Source organism: Lissotriton helveticus, chromosome 1_2, assembly GCF_964261635.1.
Source record: "Lissotriton helveticus chromosome 1_2, aLisHel1.1, whole genome shotgun sequence".
NCBI lineage: Eukaryota > Metazoa > Chordata > Amphibia > Caudata > Salamandridae > Lissotriton > Lissotriton helveticus.
In genome coordinates, this window is record NC_136058.1 from 60,515,096 (window position 1) to 60,536,152 (window position 21,057).

Sequence of the window (21,057 nt, forward strand, 5' to 3'; positions counted from 1 at the left end):
TTGTAAGTTTTAACTGAACCAAACCACAATGGTCTGCAAAGGCAGTGTGTATGTGTTAGGTGAGTGGTTTCTAAGGGTGGCACAATACATGCTGCAGCCCTTAGAGACCCTCTCTGGTCAGAAGGCCCTTGGTACCAGGGGTTCCTTTACAAGGGACTTAAGATGTGGGCCAGAGGTGTGCCAATAGTGGAAACAAAGGTACAGTTTTGTGAAAGAACACAGGCACCACAGGGATCCAGTGCACATGCAGTCAAAGTGAAAATCATGCAAAAAGGGGCACGTTCCTACAGTTGTGTCCAGGAAAGGTTCTTAAAATGGCTTTTCTATTCACTTGTATTATCTTTGATCAGACTTGGACATTACAGTTCATGTATATATATCCACACATGTAGTGTAGGGCACCCTGCCTTAGGGCTGTAAAGCCCGCTTTAAGAGTGACTTACCTATACTGCATGCATTGTCTGCAGGCATGGCACACAGGAGGTGTGCCATGACGTGTTTTCACTTTTCTCTGCACCAAGTCACACAGCCTGCAATGGCAGTTTGTATGTTGGTGCGGAGGGGTCCCTTGGGGTGGCAGAATGCATGCTGCAGCCCTTAGGGACCCTCCTTAGACTCTTTGTCCTACCCACTAGGGGTACCATTTATTACGGACTTATAGGGGGAGCTAAAGGTATTGCAAATTGGGGGAACAACTGTACAGTTTTAGGGAAAGATTGGTCACAGGGGACCTGGACAGCAAGAACCCAGTTCACTTCTCTAAAAATTGTAAAAGATACCAGGCAAAAAGTGGGGGTGACTGTCAAAATGGGGCACTTTTCTACACAATCTAAATTGATGACCTTATGTACCCACAGACTACACACTCCACTTGCACCCATAAGCCAGATTCCCTTGAATTCGCCCTCAATAAAGTAAATTCTGGTTTCAGTAGAGATCAAGTGCTGGGGAGTTTATAGAATGACCAGAGGGGTTGAATGCACAGCACAGGAATTGGTACTGAAAGTAATCTAATTACAGATATGTGTAAAAAGCCTCAGTTATTCCCCAAGAATAAGAGCCAGATTTAAATGGGTTTAGGAAGCTGGCTCTTTATGCAATATATGAAGAATCTGATATACTGTGTAAAGAGTTCATGGGTTTCCTTAAGAGTGAACAGGGGCTGGCTATGCAATCCCAAAGTGCTCTATTAGTGGGTAGTGTGGTCGAGTAGCCTTAGGCTTAGTATAGAGAAGTGCAAAACATTTGCAAAATACACACAATGATTGATAAATGACAACTGAAGAAGATCCACACCAATATATAAAAATAGCAAGTATCTATCTTTATATATGTTTAGACGTCAGAGAAGATCTTTCAGGTAAGTATGTCTTTAAATATAAATTCTTTTTACTTTAAACATTGGACAGTGCAATTTCTGAGTTCTGCAATGTTAACCTATGGAAGTTCTGCAAATGGGTATATCACAGCGACTTACAAGACCAATCTACAGGAGTTAAGGTGAGTGGTAGGCAAGGTCCAAGGCAGTACTAGCAGTACACCACCAGCGGCACGGAGGCAGCCGGGTGCAGGAAACTGGCTCTATATATACTACACCAAAGTGAGGTATAGTGTGTATAGAGTCCAGATGACCCCAGAGGTAGGCAGAGGTTAAACTTAGATAGAACCTTACTCTCTTTGTGGTAGAGTGGTCGAGCAGTAAGGCAGTATCAGAGGACAGTGTTAAGCATTTGATGTACACACTCAGTCAGCAAATGAATTCACACACTCAAGAACTGAACTCTAGGCCAATTTTTATTGTATAAAAAAATAGTTTTTTTTTTTTAGAACCAAGGAAGCCTTGCACAGGTAAGCATTAAATACTTTTCAATAATAAGTTGTTGAATATAGAACAGTTTGAAAATTCAATAGAAATTGCAATTTGTGTGATTTACAGAGATGCAGTAGGTTGCAACACTTATCAAATATAGTACATTGAAATGAATAGGCTTTTCAGTAAATTACAGGTAAGTTACTGTTTACATTACTTTCCTAACTCAGTACTGGATACCTAGATTCAGTACTGGGATATTTTCTGCAAATAGGTAAGTAAATAAGTTTTTTGTGTGTGCAATTTTTAAAGAATATTTTTATATTTCAAAACTCCACACTTCGAAACTTTTTGGAAGAAAATGGTCAATGTTATTCTATGGAGGAAAAACAGGTTATCGGTTCACAGGTAAGTAATCAACTGTGGGAGTTAAGGTTCTGGGGTCAGACTCAGGGGTCCCCCAGGGTCAGTGATGCCCTGCTCTTGCACCCTCAGCGGCACTAGGGCAGCCGAGTGCAGTGTGTTGAGGCCCAATGTTATCCAATGGGGGAAAGGGGGCCCCCGGTAGCTGGCTGCTGGCAAGCAGGCCACTGGGTTGTAGGAGAAAAGCTCCTAGGGTTTAGGTTAGGGCAAATGGGGAAACAAAGTAGCACAAAAGGTGCACTCTCAGTGGCACTGGGGCAGCCGGGTGCAGAGTGCTGTTTCGATGTCAGGAACCCTGTTTTCTACGGAGAACATCCTGTTTGCAAAAGTACTGCAGGGAGGGAGGGAGGAGGGAGACGAAGGACTTCTGGGTGCGACCCCACTTGGAGAGGTAAGTTGGGAAGTTAAGGGTTGGTTAGGCACCGTCGGTTTAGGCACACAAGGCTGTGGGGCGTCTGGTGCAGGGGTGCCTTTTGGGGTCAGCCTATGCCAACCCCACCCCTCAGGTGGGACAGGCAAGGTGAAGCACGACTCGGGTCTCCGGCCATCTTGAGAATGGGGAGCCCTGCCCAATCACAGCTAGGCTCCTGCCCCCTTTCACAGGAGAGGAGCAGACTAGGGGGTGTACCCACCCCAGGACAGGGACCCATTGGTCCCTGCCCCTGCCCTACCTGTAACTCCCCTAAAGTTAATATGTAGGGGCACCCTCAACCTTCCTTCCTCAGATCCCGATTGCAACAAGAAGAACAAGAAACAAGAAGACCTGGCGTGCAGCTGCTAAGAAGAGGACAACGCCCACTGACTTGGCCCTAGAATCCTACAGGCCTGATGATCCTTGAACCTGCTCCTGCCAAACTCCGGCGTCTCCTGCGGACAGCAACCTCGAAAACCCTGGAGGACCTGCCTGCCTTGTACCTTCCAAAAGACAGACTCCCACGAGCAATGGTTCTGCTCAAACAACAAAATCCCTGGTGCCAGCCAGGAACCGCGAATACAGCCCACTCTGCACCCGCCAAACCCGGCCTGTGCCTGAGTGATCTAAGACCACGAGGATGTCCCCCTGGCGACTGTGACCTGGAGTCCAGTGCCCAAAGACCCCCCTCGACGATCCAGACAACGCCTGCAGCCTCAGAACCAGGGACCCCTCCAACCGTGACCAGCTGAGGGTAACATTTCCCGACACCAAAGACAACCCTGCACCCGGCGCATTGCGGCTCCCTGTGCCTTCCTTTGGGGTACCTACCTCTTCTCCAAGAACCCACCTTACCTCTCGAAGTGGTGGTCGCACCTGAAGAATCTCCGTCCTCGAGTCTGCAGCCTTTATTCCCTTTTTAGGTCTCGCCTGTCGATGCGCATGCGCATCGAGCAAGCGAGACTATAGGGGCTCATCTACTCTTTATCTAACTTGCAAGGAATCGTGGCGATTCCTTGCAGTGCCCGTGACTTTTAAGCTCAATGCGCATGTGCATTGAGCTTAAAAGCGCGTGCACAGCCGCCCGCATTCCTCCGACACCTTTGAAGTGAAGCTTAGCTTCACTTCAAAGGCCCGGCTTCTTCACACCCACATGCCGCTCTGCCCCGCTCCGCCCCCTCCCCTGAGTCATCCTGCCTGCCCCTTCCCGCCGTGTCGCATTTCTCCTCCCCCCTCCCCTCTCCCCTCTCTTCCCTCCGTCTTGTTTTCTTTGATGCTGGTATTTCCATATCTGGCAGCTTCCTGCCCTCACCCCACGCACGCTGTTTATTTATTTATATTTAATATGCAGGAGATCTCAGTTTATTTAATTTATAATTAATGATGCCGCCCACGCTGAGGCTCGAACCCTGTTCTCCTTCTCCAAAGTCGGCATCGTTATATGTTGAGCCACCTCTTCGCACCGTTTGTTTGTGCTGACTTTCTTGCTCTGCCGCTGCTGGCAGCGGCATTGCGCTTGGAGGGAACATGTAATTGACCCGTCTCGCTTCTTTTCATTTGAATTTTTTTTACATTGTCTCCTTCCTTCCGCCCCTCGCAGTTTGTTTTCCTTGCACCGTCCCTTCTTACAGTCCCTTTAACCATTTTGGTGTTGCTCAGCCCCAACTAGCATGTTATTGTCAAGCCTCCAAATATGCAGCACAAACACGACGTACAAAGAGATTAACGTGTTGCCTGGAGCACATTTCGGGAATAACATTAAATGAAAGCCCAAACCCGCTTTACCGCAACTTGCTTTCACTTGTTGTCTTTGTTTCCAGTGCTATTTTAGAGCTTTGTGCAAACTACACTCTCGTTATTTTGCTGGTAATAACTTTGAGGGAATAGCGTATTTTTGTTTTTTAAATAGCATGCACGAAAACAGTATAATTTCAATTTGCACCACTTATTTCCCATGTTTGTGTCAATGTAAAAATCGACCCTGCACACCCAGCACCAGGGCCGTGTGCCTCAATGATGCAGTACACGCACCAGTAACTGAAATATGACGAAAGACTGAAAGGAGTAGCTACAAGCTGTGCTCTAGTTCTGCTCTCCAAAAAATCAGCAAAGAAACAAGCAATTAAGAACATTTCATTGAAGAAACCATTGAGCAGGAAACAGAAGGAAATCCTACAGAAAGAATCCTAGAGAAAGAAGCTTGAGGTATGTAAACACTTTTATTATGCAAAGGACGTCAATTTCAGGATGCTCAGATGCTCTCATTGGAGTGAAGCGATGGCTTACGTTGAATGAAGAAGCAGCTCTGAGCACTTCAAGAACAGCTGTAGTTTACCACAAGGCACAGAGGCTCTGGCAAGCTTGCATAATGTGGTGGTAGTCCACATCTCGTCATCTAGTGCCCCTCCCTCTGACCACATTATAACACGTTTGTGCCGAGTTGGCTCTATGGTTTATGCAGGAATGAAAAGAAACAAGTAAAATGCATCAGAGATGAGAAAATAAAAAACAGCGAATCTTTCGTACTAAAAAGATGTATGTGAAATAGTTACGAATCTGTTAAAATATGAGCGACAATCCTCAAGTCATCCACAACTTACACTGGTGCTGTTCACTGAAGGGTTCACACTCTGCTTATTCAATTGTTGGCCTCTTGCTGAGATGGTGAATAAAAAGCTATTTAGTGTTCATTTGTATTAGAGCATGAATTACAAGATCAGCGAGTAGTAGTGAGACCACCCAACAATTCTCCATCAGTTGGCAAGTAAGGGGCCATTCTAAAATGGCAACACCCAGATCCTGGACTGCCTAACTCTCGGCCCACCCATAGTATAGTCTGGTAAAGATGATGCTCACGAGTGCCTGTGCAGCAACAAAAAATATCAAAAATGCATAATCTCGCCGGCGCTGAACTATGGATCGATAATTATTTGTCAAATACATTTTTAAAACATAAATGTTCCTCTAAGGCACATGGCAGATGCTATCTGTAGCCTTGAAAGTCCATAGGCCCTGAGAAGTGAAAGGTGATTGGTGAGGGCAAGTTGTGCTAAGACATACTCCTAAGCTTGTGTGCTCACCCTCACCCTCAAACCTTCACCCTCAACCCCTCACTCACCCTCACTCACCTCACTCAGCCTCAACTACTCTCACTCACCCTCACTCAGCCTCAACTACTCTCACTCACCCTCAACCCCTCACCCTAACTCACCCTCACCCTCACTCACCCTCAACACCTCACTCACCCTCAACACCTCACTCACCCTCACCCTCACCCTCACTCACCCTCAACACCTCACCCTCAACCTCAACCCCTCACTCACCCTCACTCTCACTCACCCTCACCCCTCACCTCACTCACCCTCACTCACCCTCACTCACCCTCACTCACCCTCACTCACCCTCACTCACCCTCACTCACCCTCACTCACCCTCACTCACCCTCACTCACCCTCACCCTCAACCCCTCACCCTCAACCTCACTCACCCTCACCCACTCTCACCCTCACTCATCCTCAACCCCTCACCCTCACACAGTGCAATAGGTCTCAGACCATTTCAGTTAGAGCTTTAAGAAATGTTTATGGCTTTTTTTATTTGTAATTCTTTAGCATTGGCTACAGGAAACAAAAATGCTAAACATTTACAAAAAAAACCCATAAACAATTCTAAAAGCACTAACTCTAATGGTGCGAGACCTATTGCATTTCCAATGCTTGTTAACTTTCCCATTGAATAACATTGAGCGCCCGACGGCTCAAAAGCACCCTGCACCCAGCCGCCCGAGTGCCACTGGAAGTGCAACCACTAATCTACTTTACTTCCCCACTTGCCCTGAGTAAGTGACAAGGAGCTCAGCTCCCACAGCCATGTGTCCTGCTTGCTTGCAGTCACCAATCAAAGGCCCCCCACCCTCCTTTGGACTGCATTGGGCCTACTCTCTCTGCACCCGGCTGCCCCTGTGCCGCTGAGGGTTCAACAACTGTACCTTTCCGACCCTGGGAGACCCCTGAGTCTATGCCCAGAACCTTAACTCCACCAGTCAAGTACTTACCTGAAAGCCGATAACTAATTTTCGTTCCGTAGGTTAACATTGACTGGTTTCACTTGAAATTTTTTCAAAGTGTGGAGTTTTGAAACTTTCAAATATTAATCTAAAATCAGCCGAATAACGGATTCCGAATTACTCACCTGTGATCAGGGGAGAAGCCAGTACGGTACCACGTAGCCCAGTACTGAACCACAAAAGTAATCCTAACTGTACTTACCAGTAACCTGCATTTTCTTCCATAGGAAACCATTGACTGTTTTTCTGTGAAATTTCTTCAGTCGATTTTTGCAAACTACAAATATTCTTTAAAAATAGTACCAACTACCAAAACGTAATTACTTGCCTGTCTTAGGTAGAGGTTCCAGTGCTGAACTTAGGAGTCCAGTACTGGATTACAAATGTAACAAGAACATACTTTACCTGTGACTTCCATTTCCTCCCATAGGATAACATTGCTTGGTTTTCACTAAAAAGCTTATGTGTCAACTTTGAAAATACATGTATATTCCTTAAAAATCACTACTGTAACCAAAACGCTTTTACTTAACTGCTTACAGTACATGTTTCTAGACTGAATCTAGGATCCAGTCTTGGATTTAGAACAGTAATCCATAAAGGTATCAACTGCATTTATGTAGCAAAACCCATTGAGCTCAATGTTAAATTGTGTTTGAAATTGTGTTGCCTATTGGAACCACTGTAGCTATTGTGCTTACAAAGTCTACTGCCTTTTTGCAAAGTAATTACCTAAAGTCACTCATATTGAGAAAAGTATATTTTGATACCTGTTGGTTCTAAAATAAAACAACTATATCTTTTGGTATAAAACCTTTGGCCTAGAGTTCAGTTCTTGAGTGTGAGAGACCATTTGCTGACTGAGTGTGTACAACAAATGCTCTACACTGTCCTCTGATACTGCCTTACTGCTCGACCAAGCTACCACTTTAGAGAGTAAGGTTATATCTAACTTTATTTATAACAAGGGGGGAGAGAGAGACTATAGTGGATTCATTCTCCCTAGGCAATCTAAATAAACAAAGTGGAATCCACTGGGGATTAGAAAAGTGGTCCCTACTGAGGTGGGGAGCACTTAGTGTTGTTTAAATACCCCTCACACACCAAAAGGGCCCTTGGTGTCATTCTACCATCATTGGGGTCTTCGCACCCCTCTACGGGATGCGGCGTGCTGCGACCAAACGATTGCGCGGGAGCACTTTATCGTGTTGACTATGTGTGGTGGTGTGTGGGGTACTAAATGTGAGTAGTGAGGTGAGGGTGATATTAAAAAATACCTGGCCAAGGGTTGAAAAAAATTTAATTGAGCCCTGGCTCAATCCCCTACAGTGTATAAGTAAATTAGTAGACATTTTAAGTGAAATGCTGCCATTAAGAGTACATGGTGCTGGGAGTTTGTCATTACTAACTCCACAGCACCATAATGGCTACACTGAAAACTGAGAATTTTGGTATCAAACTCCTCAGCACATTAAACCCACACTGATGCCAGTGTGGGATTTATTTAAAAATGCACACAGAAAGCATCTTAGAGATGCCCCCTGAAAAATGGCCTACCACTAGCGTTCAGGCCGAGTGGCTGCTTTCAGCTGCCATCAACACACGTTTCTGGACCCCTGGGTCGAGAGCCTGCTGCTCTCGAGGGCCTGAAACAATGCACATACTAAGACTAGGTGCTACGTCTCCTTCCCCAGGATGGGCAGAGCCCACAAAGGGAAAGCTTCAAAGGCCTGCCGACTTTGTGAGCTTCCCCAGGCCTGTTACTGCGTTCAGGAAATGGCCCCCACCAGTTCTGACCCCCACTTTGGGCGGGAGACCCAGCGGCAAAACTAAGTGAGGAAGGGAGGTATGCCCACCTATGCCAACCCCACCCTCCGGTGGGGGAGGCGAGGTGAAGCACAACTCTCAGTCCCCTCCATCTTGCAGATGGGGGGACCCAGCCAACCAGAGTGAGGCAAATGTCCCCCTCCCACTGGAGAGTGGCATAATAGCGAGTGTACCCACCCCAAGGAAGGGATCCAATGGTTCCAAACTTTACTTACCTGAAACGCTCTAAATCTAGTATTTAGGGGGCACCCCGACCCTTGCCTTCTCAGACAAGAAAAGAAGAAGGACCAAACAGCCGTGCCGAAGCTAAGATGAGGAGGACACCCACTGACTTGGCCCCAGCCCTACCATCCCTGTCCCCACCTCGAACCTGCAGAAGCGAAACTCGGGTGTGTCCTGCAGCCAGCAACCTCAAGAACCCGGAGGACCTGTCCTGCCTTCCAAAGAAAAGGCTTTGTCTCCCGTGAACACCGGATTTGTTCACCCACAGATTCCAGCTCCGGCAAAAATCAGCGTGTGTGCACCACTCTGCACAAGACATCCACGGCACGAGTTTGAGTGGCCCATCACCACGAAGAGGTCTCCCTGGCTATCCAGACCAGAGATACCAAACCTGCCTCAAGCCTTTAGCCGAGAGCCTAAATCTGGAAGGTTCCCCCCCCCCCCAACCGTGACCAGGAGCTGGTAAGACGATCAAGTCCCTAAAAGACACCCCTAAACCAGACGTCCCACGGCCTTGGGTGGCCCAACTGATAGGTCTAGCCAACACCCAGCATCCCAACTTACTTCTCGAAGTGGTGTTCGCACCCAGAAGACCTTCGTACCAGAGCCTGTAGTGTATTTGCAAAACGGAGAAACCCCATTGAAAATAACAGGGCGCCCAACGCCAAAACAGCACTCTGCACCCGGCCGCCCTAGTGCCGCTGAGGGTGCACTTTTGGTGCTGTCTTGAACCCCCATTAGGAGTTTTGCTCTCAAAACCTTGTGGCCTGCTAGTTAGCAGCCAGCAACCAGATGCCCCATTGGATAACATTGGGACTCAGCACTCTGCACCTTGCTGCCTTAGTGCAGCTAAGGGTGTAGCAAGAGTGCATCTGACCCTGGGGGACCTCTGAGTCTGACCCAGAATACCAACTTCCACAACAAACTACTTACCTGTTAACGGATAACACTATTTAATCCCATAGGATAACATGGACTGTTTTTCTATGAAAAGCTTATAAATATGGAATTGGAAAATCTATAAAAGCCCATAAAACTGTAACCACAACAAAAATGCATTTACTTACCTGTTTACAGGTAATATCCCAGTGCGGTATCCAGGTATACTACACTGTGTAAGAAAAGTAATATGTAAAGTAATCTACTTGACATTTTATTCAAAAGCCAGTACAAAGTATATGTACATTATTTCAAAGCATTGCATTACCAGCAGTTCTACAGTAATCAAACCAAAGTATATATACAACTGCAATTCAAACGGTATTATTTCTGCAAAGTTGAAATCACTTATCTGTGCCAGGCTTCATTGGTTCTAGGAAATAAAATAACTAAAAGAATATTTTTATACAAAACCAATTAGTCTGAAGTTCAGTCTGAATGTGTTAAATCATTTGCTGATTGTGTGTACAACAAATGCTCAAGACTACCCTCTGATAAAGCCTTAATGCTCGCCCACACTACCACAAAAAGAGAGCAAGGTGCTTTCTACTTTGCCTACCTTTGGGGTTCCACTGGACTCGGTGCTCACTTCCTCACTTTGGTATAGTATATACAGAGCCAGCTTCCTACACCATGTCATAAGAACCACACCACATGCTCACAGCTTTTATAAAAGGCCCACTTAAGTTCATTTGTAGAGTATGATATTGGGCTGTGTAAGACACATAATTTAATCTGAAAGAGGAGAATCAGGATTCTGGTCTGAGAACTGGGACAGTGGTTGATAAAAATAGGTTATTTCTTACGTGCTAGTTAACTGTAAGGCAGAACAGTGGTAGGGTTAGCATGATCCCTGTGACCTCTTCAGGCAAAAATGATTAAAATAATGAAGGGATCAGCAAGAGGATGCAATCTTGAACCCCCAAAAACCATGAATCTAGGGGTCAACAGTAATATATGACACTGATGCAGAAAGCCATGCCACCTTCAGCAAACTTAAGAGACCCTTTGGCAGCTTATGTAGGGCTGGTTATGCCCACGCTAGTAGTGAAAGATCCTATCAATGGAAAGGTGTATGCTTCGTTCACCACTACATCATCCCCTCAGTAACACTCCTCTGCTCGCCCCTCCCAGGAAAACGATTACCGAGCAGGGCTTAAGAAATGTTGTCCCACTGTGACACAACAAGAGCAGATATGACTCATTCAGGTGCTCATTGGAAGAACCTGTTCTACAGCTCACATGCCTTGAACTGGGCTTCTCCAAACAATTAGTTGCTTGGCAACCTACTTTAATCATATTCCAACAACTACTGCTCCATTCTGATCCACCTCTCCACAGGTTCAAAATATCTTCCCACCCCTTTTCTTTGAATGTTCTCATGTCTGCAACAACTCAACCATAATCTTCTCTAACCTTGCAACACAGGTTTTATGTATTATTTACAGAGTATAATGTGTTATGCCAATACATATGGTTTACCTACACTGAAGAAAGGCAGCAAAGCTGAAAGGGATCATACCAGAATACAAACTTGGCATAAACCATAGATTTCTGGAAATAAATGAAGAAACGTTGTGATCCTAGTCAAACATGGGCACTGTAGTCTCTTTTAAGGCCCAGTGTGGGTATCAGACGTAACAACTTTGCAGATAATGCAGAGCTCTACTCCAGATAGTGTGTGTGGCATAGAGATTAGGATGTAGTTTTAAACTAAGCACAGATTGGAAGTCACAAATCAAACATGACAGTAACCACGTTTGCAACTTCTACAAGCACCGTCTTGGACAGGGAGTGATTCCTCTTAATTTGATAGTTGTGAGTTGGTATTTTGGCCTTCAATTCTGTCTATTTGGCGCATTATGCAAAATGGTAGACTTTCAGGCCATCATTCGCAACTCCTGGATACCCCATGCAGCCGTTAAAACTAAGCAGAAACGAGGATCGCTGCAGAAATACAGATTGCACTGGTACAGAAGTACGCTAGGACTCTACCACCCATGCTTAAGTTGGCCTTGATCATAAAGTAATGATCTACATAATGCCAAATTTGGAAACATAAAAAGGCAGACATAGTACTTTCCAATTTGGCATGTAACGTAAATGATGAGCGGTTTGGCTATTTCCATACTACATCCCTACCTAAGCTTGGTATGGTCCCCCAGCAGGCTTAAGAAAATCAAACGGCAGTAGATTTATCTTTCACCTGCACAGGTCAGGAAGATGGTTGTGATACTCAATGGTAGGTGCAGTGATAGGTAGGATCTTTAGTAAGGAAAAAAGGCAGGGTAATGAAGTGGGTTGATTGTCACTGCATTTCAACACTGCTGTAGCAGTCTGCGCGTTGACAAAAGCTAATACAGAGAAAAAAAACACTGGATATGCCATAGTGATCCAGAATAATTAGGTCAGTTTAGTGTTACAAACGTGTTGCAAAATTACTTTGTTTTATCTGCATGCGTTTTGACAGTCACATGAGAATACAAACTTCATGGTGAACATGTTAGCTACATTAATCGAGCTGGGCTGCTCAAAACACAATTCTACACTGAATCACATTCATTTGACTATTCAATAGTGTCACAGGAAATGTGTGTTTTTAAGTAAATTAAGGTTACCTGGCTCTATAGCAGCTGAAATCAAGGACTGTGCTTCCCTTACTCGTTTCATTGCTTCTTCTATCTCTTTATTAGAAGCATCAGATTTCACACTTGGCGAAACAAGTCCAGCAGCTACATGGTTCAACCTAGAAATTGAAACAAAGCTAATCACTTTACAAAATTGATAATTCAACATGTACCAGAAATAAGTATTAACTACTGTCTTCTATCAAAAGTTTCAAGATACTTTTCCTTTTTAAGGGCATCAATCAATCTTCTTATAAAGCGCAACTACTCACCAGTTAGAGTTTCACGGTGCCGAGTGGAAGGGGGGCGGCGGTAGTTCAGTCAATTTGCAAGGTCTTTAGGTCCTCAATTTTCACTGCCCCATAAAGTCTACAAGGATATGTACTGAAAAGTCTAATGTGCCATTGTTTCAAACCAGTCTGGCTGGTAACAAAAGCCAAAGATCATTTAATTATCTTCTGATGCACCCTCAAGAAGAGAAACTCAACTGCATTACTTCAAGCAGGAAGATAAAGTGTAGCAGAATGATCTTGTTACAAGAACACAAATTATTCTCTTCTTTACTATGTACTGTGTATCATTTTTAATGTGGGCCACTACAAAAACACTTCGCGCCATGTGTCTAACAAAGATGAACACTTGTGCAAATATTTTTGATGGACTTCACAATATGAACTAAGGCCTCAACAACAATATGGGGTAAAGTAGGTTGACCCACTGCACTAGGCTGTATGGTGTGGAGAGTGGAAGCTGGCTTTTTATGTAGTGTACCAAAAAGTGTGGCAATATGTAGAAAGGCCAGATGACCCTTATTGGCTTACAGGGCTTAAATTAATAATCCCAAATGCTCTCTTTAGTGGTAGTGTGGGTGACAATTAGGCTTATCAGATGGTAGGGTTGGGCATTTGTTGTACAAACAGTCAATAAATCAGACACACCCAAGAAGAAACTCGAGACCAAAGTAGAAAAATAGCAAGTATTTTTGTATATATTTTAATACCAAGACCTTCGTAATTGGGTAAGTACTTTTCAGGTTATCAATTTTTACTGTTACGTAAAATTGCACCTGGGACCATCAAATCTCAGTATTTCTCAGGACATAGGTATAATTATTTTCCTACGTCAATTTCTGTAAATGAAAGCTATACTTTTAACTGTTTGACATGTATGTTAGAGAGACAGCATTTCATCTATGCCTTTACGACAATCAGCACAACAAGATTCGTTACTCTTATGTTTTCTTTTGCATAAAGAATTTACTTCATATCCATGAATTTGTTAGAAACCAAATTACGATTCTTTTAGTGCTATTTTTTACATGAAATGTATGTACATACAATTCTATACGACTATTTTTCCGTGAAAGTTAGACAAATGTTTTAAAAAACGGTGCAAAATACATATATATTTATACAAAATCATTCTTATTCAAAGAATCATAACTTGTAGTCAACCTATTCCTTTTTACATATATATCAGGATACACAGAGCTCAAATTATCCTCGATAATCTTTCACTAGGTGGTCCTACAATGAGTGTGCTCTGAGTAAAATTCAAGAACTATTAGAAGTTTAGCAAATACAAGATGGTCTAAACTTTGATGTCATTTAAAAAGTCTCCATTTTTTCTGGTAGTGCTCCGAGTCACGTGAATTAGGCAGTGAATAGTGTTGGTGCAGACGCGTGTCGACCTTCGTGCAGGGGACCAGGAGGATTTCTAGGAAGGTCTTCCTCAGGGCTGGTGCTGTGAGTGTAGGATTTAGTGATCAAATGTGCAGGGAATAACTTAGGACTTATTCCATAGTCCCATTCTGAAGGACACTGAAGGTTTACATCTTTTTTTCTTTCTCTTTTTCCTTTTTTATTTCTTTTCAGAAGTCGCTGGTTTGAGGAGTTGCTCTCAGTTCAACTAGTGAACGCTGCTCCAGCGCTTCTCTCCGTGGCTCACAAGTTCTGGGTTAGGACCAAAGTGGTAATGCTTAGGACAAAAGGGCATATACTGCACAGTTATTTGCAATTGTATTCCGGGGGTCCCCTTAAGGACTTAAGGCACTAGGGGTCAATGTGATTGCAGAAACCGGATGCCTGCAGGCATCACTGCTCACATCGCTCCAAGCCCGAGTTGAAGGGGGCCAGCAGTGTAATCGTGGTCCCCCAGCCATTCAGAGATAGAGTCCAATGTAATTTCGCCCACAGTGAACTCTCCGTCGCCCGTAGCCTCTGCGCCCAAGTGCCCTCTATCATGAATGCTACCGGAATGGAAAACCAGACGCCTAAAGACACATCTGCACCAGTCACCTCTGAGCCATGGAGAAGAGGACCACAAGTGCCCCTGCGTCCCAGAGCGAGGCCTGAGCCCTCCTGTTAGTTCATCCCGCCTAGCCAGCAGCCCCTTTACGCAAACACTGATCCCCACAGAGTAACATTGGGCACCCAATGCCTGTGTTCTTCTGGTGCAGACGTGGACCTAGCCCACCACTCACCTTAACTCCTGGAAACTGGACCTGTAAGTCGCTGTACCGTACCTGAATGCTGCACTTGATTTACCTCCCTTAGGATAACATTGCAGCTTCTGAAAATTGCACTGTCAACTTTTTAAATACAAAAGTATTTCTTTTGAAAAACAAACTTAAACGAACACATTACTTTTGGTGCCTGAATATATATAAAGATACATGTTATTTGCATAAAATGGTGTGGATCTCCTTATTGAGTCGTGTATCTCACATACTGAATATTGTGTGCAATTGTAAATATCTAACTCTCCTCTCAGATAAGCCTATGGCTGGACGACCACACTACCCCCTACCTAGAAGAAGCACCTGTTCACTTATACGGAAACCCACAAACTCTGCACAGTGCACAGGCCTACCTGTACCCCTGCAAGGACCTTCTAACTCTCCCAAGTAAGAACATGCACATCCCCATAACCAGGGTCTTTCAACTAGATCATATCTGGGACATGGTTGTAGGGTTTATGTTGTTTGCATGAAGGATATGTTAATCACTGATGAGCTGGCAAACGGAGTGATCTATTTAAGACAAATGTGTGGGTGTCACAAAATGTTCGGCAACTGAGAGTTGTGCTAATTAGTTTCATCTTCGACATCCCAATCTGCATGTACACCAGTCCTGCCTGTAGCAGTATTACCTGCCTTGTGGAAGTGGGGAGAACAGGGGAGTGGAGTCAAAACGGGTTTGCTCAACTTCAACGCTTGAATGATCGTAAATCAAGGCAGTGATGCTTTGTGAAAGAATGCTCTGAACACTGGAATAGTGAGAGTCTTTTTTATGTGAAAACTGAGATGACCTTTGGTAGGATTTATGGGTGCTTTCTCATTACCATATTTTTGTGCTTGGATATGTATGGCTCTTGCACCTTTAGAGCTTGTACCTAGCTCACTCTTAGTGATGTGACGGCCACCAAGAAAAGAGTTTTCATTGTATTTGGTCAGCATTTGGCATTATGCATGAGTTCAAATGGAGCTTTTTTTAAATCCTACTAGCACAAATTAAGATTGCACTTTGCTCCCTCCATGAACCTTTTGATCAGTATTAGTAAAGAAATGCTATGCGTATGTAGCACTTTTAGATAAGCCTCAATGACTGACAAATATACCCTCAGCAAGGCATAAGAGTTTGACAACAGCTTTTGCAGCTCTTCCTGAAGAACTGGTCACTGGTCCCTTTTGTAATGCTCAATCAATCAATCGTAGAGCGCACTACATACTCGCGAGGGTCTCAAGGCGCCGAGGGGGTGGGTGGGGGCATACTGGTCAAACAACCAGGTCTTGAGCAGCCTCCTGAAGGTCAGCAGGTTTTGGGTCTGTTGTAGGCTCAGTGGGAGGGTGTTCCAGGTCTTGGCGGTAACGCCCGCAGGGGGTTGTTCTTCGGATGCGAGGGACGGTGGCGAGTGCGAGGTCAGCGGAGCGGTGCTGGCAGTTGGGAATGTAGAAGGAGAAGGAAAGTAGTTTGTTGAGGTAGGCTGGGCCGGTCTTGTGGAGTGCGTGGATGAGGAGCTTGAAGGATATCCTCTGGTTGACTGGGAGCCAGTGCAGGTTTCTCAGGTGGGAGGGTGATGTGGCTGTGGCGTGGTACGTCGAGGATCAGTCGTGCAGATGTGTTGCAGTCGTTTGATGAGCTTTTTCGGGGCTCCCGCGTAGAAGGCGTTTCCATAGTCTGCTGCTGACAAGGGCCTGGGTGACTGTTTTCCTTGTATGTCGGGATCCACCTGTAGATCTTGCGGAGCAGTCGGAGAGTGTTGAAGCAGGAGGAGGAGGTGGCGTTGAGTTGCTTGGTCATAGGGAGCGTGGAGTCGAGGACAATTTCCAGGTTGCGTGTGTGATCTGTGGGTGTTGAGGCTCCCCCCAGTACCATCAACCACCAGGAGTCGTCCCAGGCTGAAGGGTTGGAGCAGAGGATGAGGACCTCCGCCTTGCCGTGTTCAACTTAGGTCGGCTGATCTTCATCCAGTCAGCGACGGCCTTCATTCCTTCGTGGAGGTTGGATTTGGCGGTGATGGGGTCCTTGGTGAGGGAGAGGATCAGTTGAGTGTCGCAGGCGTAGGAGATTATGTTGAAGTCGTGCTGTCAGGCGACGTGTGCGAGCAGGGCCATGTAGATGATTAACAGTGTCGGGCTGAGGGAAGATCCCTGGGGTACGCCACAGATTATCTCGGAGGCTTCAGATCGGAATGGAGGAGGCGGACGATCTGGGTTCTGCCGGGGAGGATGGCGGCGGTCCATTCCAGAACCTTGTCTCAGATCCCTGTGGCGTGGAGGCGTGCATGTAGTGTGTGGTGGCAGACGGTGTCGAAGGCGGCGGAGAGGTCCAGGAGGATGAGGGTCTCACCGTTGTCCAGCAGGGTCCCGATGTCGTTGGTGGCGGCGATGAAGGCAGTTTCGGTGAGGGTGGTTGCTGCAAAACCCTGACTGGGAAGGGTCCAGGTTTCTGTTTTCTTTGAGGTATCTGGTTAGCTGTCTGTTGACGATCTTCTCGATGACCTTGGCCAGGAACGAAAGCTGAGAGATGGGCCGGAAGTTCACTAAGTCTCTTGGGTCTGCCTTGGGATTTTTGAGTAAGGCGTTCATCTTTGTGTGTTTCCAGCTCTCTGGGAAGGTCACAACCTCGAAAGAGATTGAGGACGTTGCGCAGATGGGGTGCGATGGAGCTGCTGGCTTTGTTGAAGATGTGGTGCGGGAATGGGTCTGACGGGGAGCGGGAGTGGATCGTGCTCATGGTCTTGATGGTGTCATCGACGCTCACGTTGGCCTAGGCTAGCAGGGGGTCGTGATCGATGTTGATGTCTGTTGGGTCTGTCTGGGTGTTGAAGCTGTCGTTGATGTCTGCTATCCTGCGGTTGAAAAAAGTGGCGAGGGAGTCGCACAGGGCTTGCGACAGCGGGATGTCGTTGGTGTTGGAAAGTTCCTTCACAGTGTTGAAGAGCTCGTTGCTATTGCGTGCGTTGTTGTTAAGGCAGTCTTTGAAGAATGTCTGTGAGAAAGTGCCATCATTCTTGCCTTGGTATGTCCCCACTCTTTTCTGAATTGCTAATGTGCTTTGACTGAGTGTGCCCTGGGCTCCTGCCAACCAGGTACCCAGGGCCTGTGTTCCTTCCCTAAAACTGTAATGAAACAAAACCCAATTGGCATCTCTGGCCACCTGTCAGCCCCTAGTAAATGGTACCCAGGGCATGGTGACCAGAGAAGACCCCTGAGGGCTGCAGCACTTATTGTGCCACCCTCAGAGGCCCTGTACCCTGGCACCCACACACTGCCTTGGCAGGCTGCCTGCCTAAGTACAGAACTAAACCAAGAGTCAACATGGCACACATCCCTGTGTGCCATGCCCACAGAACCCACTGCCCTGGCATACTTCAGTCATCCCTCTAGCTGGGTGCTTTATGCCAGAGGTGTGGGCACAGGTGCATGAGTCCTGTGCCCCTACAGTACCCAGGGCCATTCCTGGGCACTGTAAGTGCAGTGATGCCATTAAGAGTATATGGTGCTGGGAGGTTGTCATTACGAACTCCACAGCACCATAATGGCTACACTGAAGACTGACAAGTTTGGTACCAAACTTCTCAGCACATTAAACCTGCACTGATGCCAGTGTGGGATTTAATGTAAAATGCACCAGAGGGCATCTTCGAGATGCCCACTGAAACCCTAACCTACAATCCACGTCTGGGCTGAGTGGCTGCAGAGGCTGCCACCCAGCAGACATGTTGCTGGACCCCTGGGTGGAGATCCCCCGCTCTTCTGGGCCTGCAACAATGCACATCCTGGGCGAGGTGCTAGGTCTCCTCCCTCAGCATGGGCAGGGGGCAGCTTCAAAGGCCTGTCGCCTCAGAGCTTCTCCAGACCATTTGCTGTACCCAGCAACTGGCACCCACCAGTTCAAACCCCCACGCTGGCGGGAAGACTGGCGGGAAAAATTATATCAGGAAGGGGGGGTGCCAGCCTGTGCCAACCCCACCCCTCAGGTGGGGGACACGAGGCGAAGCACGACCCCGGGCCCCGGCCATATTGTAGATGGGGAGCCCTGCCAATCCCAGCTAGGCTCCTGCCCCCTCCCACAGGAGAGGAGCAGGCTAGGGGGTGTACTCACCCCAGAACAGGGACCCATTGGTCCCTGTCCTTGCCCTACCTGTAACGCCCCTAAATTTAGTATTTAGGGGCTCCCTGAACCTTCCTTCCTCAGATTTCGATAAGAAAAGAAGAAGATCAAGAAGAAGACCCGCCGTGCAGCTGCTAACAGGACGACAACTGACTTGGCCCCAGACCTACCGGCCTGTCGATCCTGGAACCTGCTCCTGCCTAAATCCCGGCTATTCCTGCGGACAGCAACCTTGAGACACCCGGAGGACCTGCCAGCCTTGACCCGCTTTAAGAATGGGACTCCCATCAGCAGAGGCTCTGCTGCAACAACCCACCTGGTGCCAACCAGGAAGCTCCGGAACAGCCCACTCTGCACCCACCGAGCCCGGGCCGGGCCCAACCGAACCAAGACCACGAGGACGTCCCCCGGCGACTGGGACCCTTAGTCCAGTGCCCAAAGACCCTCCTCAACGAACCAGCCGACGCTTGCAGACTCAGAACCAGGGGTCACCCCAAACACGACCAGCCGAGGGTAAGCTTTTCCGACACCCAAAGACACCCCTGCACCCGGCGCCCTACAGCCCCCTGTGCCTCCCTTTGGGGTACCTACCTGTGCTCCAAGATCCCAACTTACCTCTCGAAGTGCTGGTCGCCCCTGGTGAGTCTTCGTCCCCGAGCCTGCAGTCTTTGTTCCCTTTTGACCTTTCCCATTGGATAACATTGAGCGCCCAACGGCTCAAGAGCACACTGCACCCAGCCACCTGAGTGCCGCTGGCTGTGCCACCTTTGTCCTATCCTACTTCCCCCCTTGCCCTGAGCAAGTGACCAAGAGCCCAGCTCCCACAGTCGCGTGGCCTGCTAGCCAGCAGCCACCAACCGAAGGCCCCCTTTCTGTCATTGGATATCATTGGGCCTACCTACCTCTACACCCGGCCGCTCCTGTGCCGTTGGGATTGAACTAACTGTACTTACCTGACCCTGGGGGACCCCTGAGTCTATGCCCAGAACCTTAACTTCACCAGCCAAGTACTCACCTGGAAACCGGTAACTCACTTAGCTGCCATTGGATAACATTGACCCATTTTGACTCGAAAATGTTCTAAGTGTGAAGTTTTGAAATTTACAAATATTCATATAACATCAACCGAAGTCCGAATTCCGAAGTACTCACCTGCAAGCAGGCGAGAAGCCAGTACTGTACCTTGCAGCCCAGTACTGAACCGCAAAAGTAATCCTTACCGGGTTTACTAGTAATCTGTATTTTCTCCATAGGAACCCATTGTCTGCTTTTCTATGAAATTTCTTCTAAGTGCCACTTTTGAAAAATGTAAATATTCTTGTAAAATCGTACGAACTACTGAAACACAATTACCTACCTGTTTAAAGTTAAGATCCCAGGGAAAAAACAGAACTGGCTAACCAGAAACCACCTGAAACTCAACTCAAAACCGAATTCCTCCTATTTGCCCCACCTAAAAGATCCCTCGACATAGAAGATTGGATGAAACACTTAACAGTCTTCAACTGCCTTCCACACATTATAGATTCTACAAGATCACTAGGAATTACACTTGACAAGAATCTCAACATGCAAGAACACATCAGCTCAGCCACCAGAGAAGCAAACTTTCAAATGAGCATTCAAAAAAAAATAAAATAACCCTTCTTCCCCTTCGACGACCTTAAATCAGTGGTGCAAGACCTAGTTATCCCCAAATTAGACTATGGGTCTACACTAAGGGCAACCCTTAACTCTGCTGCAAGGCTTATTACTGAATCGAAAAGGTACAGCCACATCACTCTAGATCTGAAGGAACTAAACTGGCTCCCTTATGAGGCAAGGATTCAGATGAAAATGGCTTGCATGACCCACAAAGCCCTACACTTCAAAACACCGAACTACCTAGCTGACAAACTGGAACTGTCCGGCGGTGGCAGATCATCTTGAAGCACCAGCAACTTATTGTTGAAACATCAAAAATTTCGAAAAAAGAAAACCTACAACTGATCCTTCTCCGGATTGGCCCTTAGAATCTGGAACTCCTTGCCACCCTGAAATCAGACTGATACCTTCAATCACTTCATTCCAAAAAGAAGTCAAACTGCTTTTAAGTAACAAATCTCTACCCTGAA

General features: G+C 46.5%; 1 protein-coding gene across 4 annotated transcripts in view; it reads right to left on the minus strand.

Annotated features, from left to right (window-relative positions):
* SRSF11 (serine and arginine rich splicing factor 11) overlaps positions 1–21,057 on the minus strand; it is a 223,375-nt gene that overhangs the window by 142,199 nt on the left and 60,119 nt on the right. For all 4 annotated transcript variants that reach the window (XM_078668774.1, XM_078668766.1, XM_078668758.1 and 1 more), the window contains exon 6: positions 12,318–12,445. In XM_078668774.1, the coding sequence (XP_078524900.1) occupies positions 12,318–12,445 (128 nt within the window). The remainder of the gene's footprint in view (positions 1–12,317; positions 12,446–21,057) is intronic.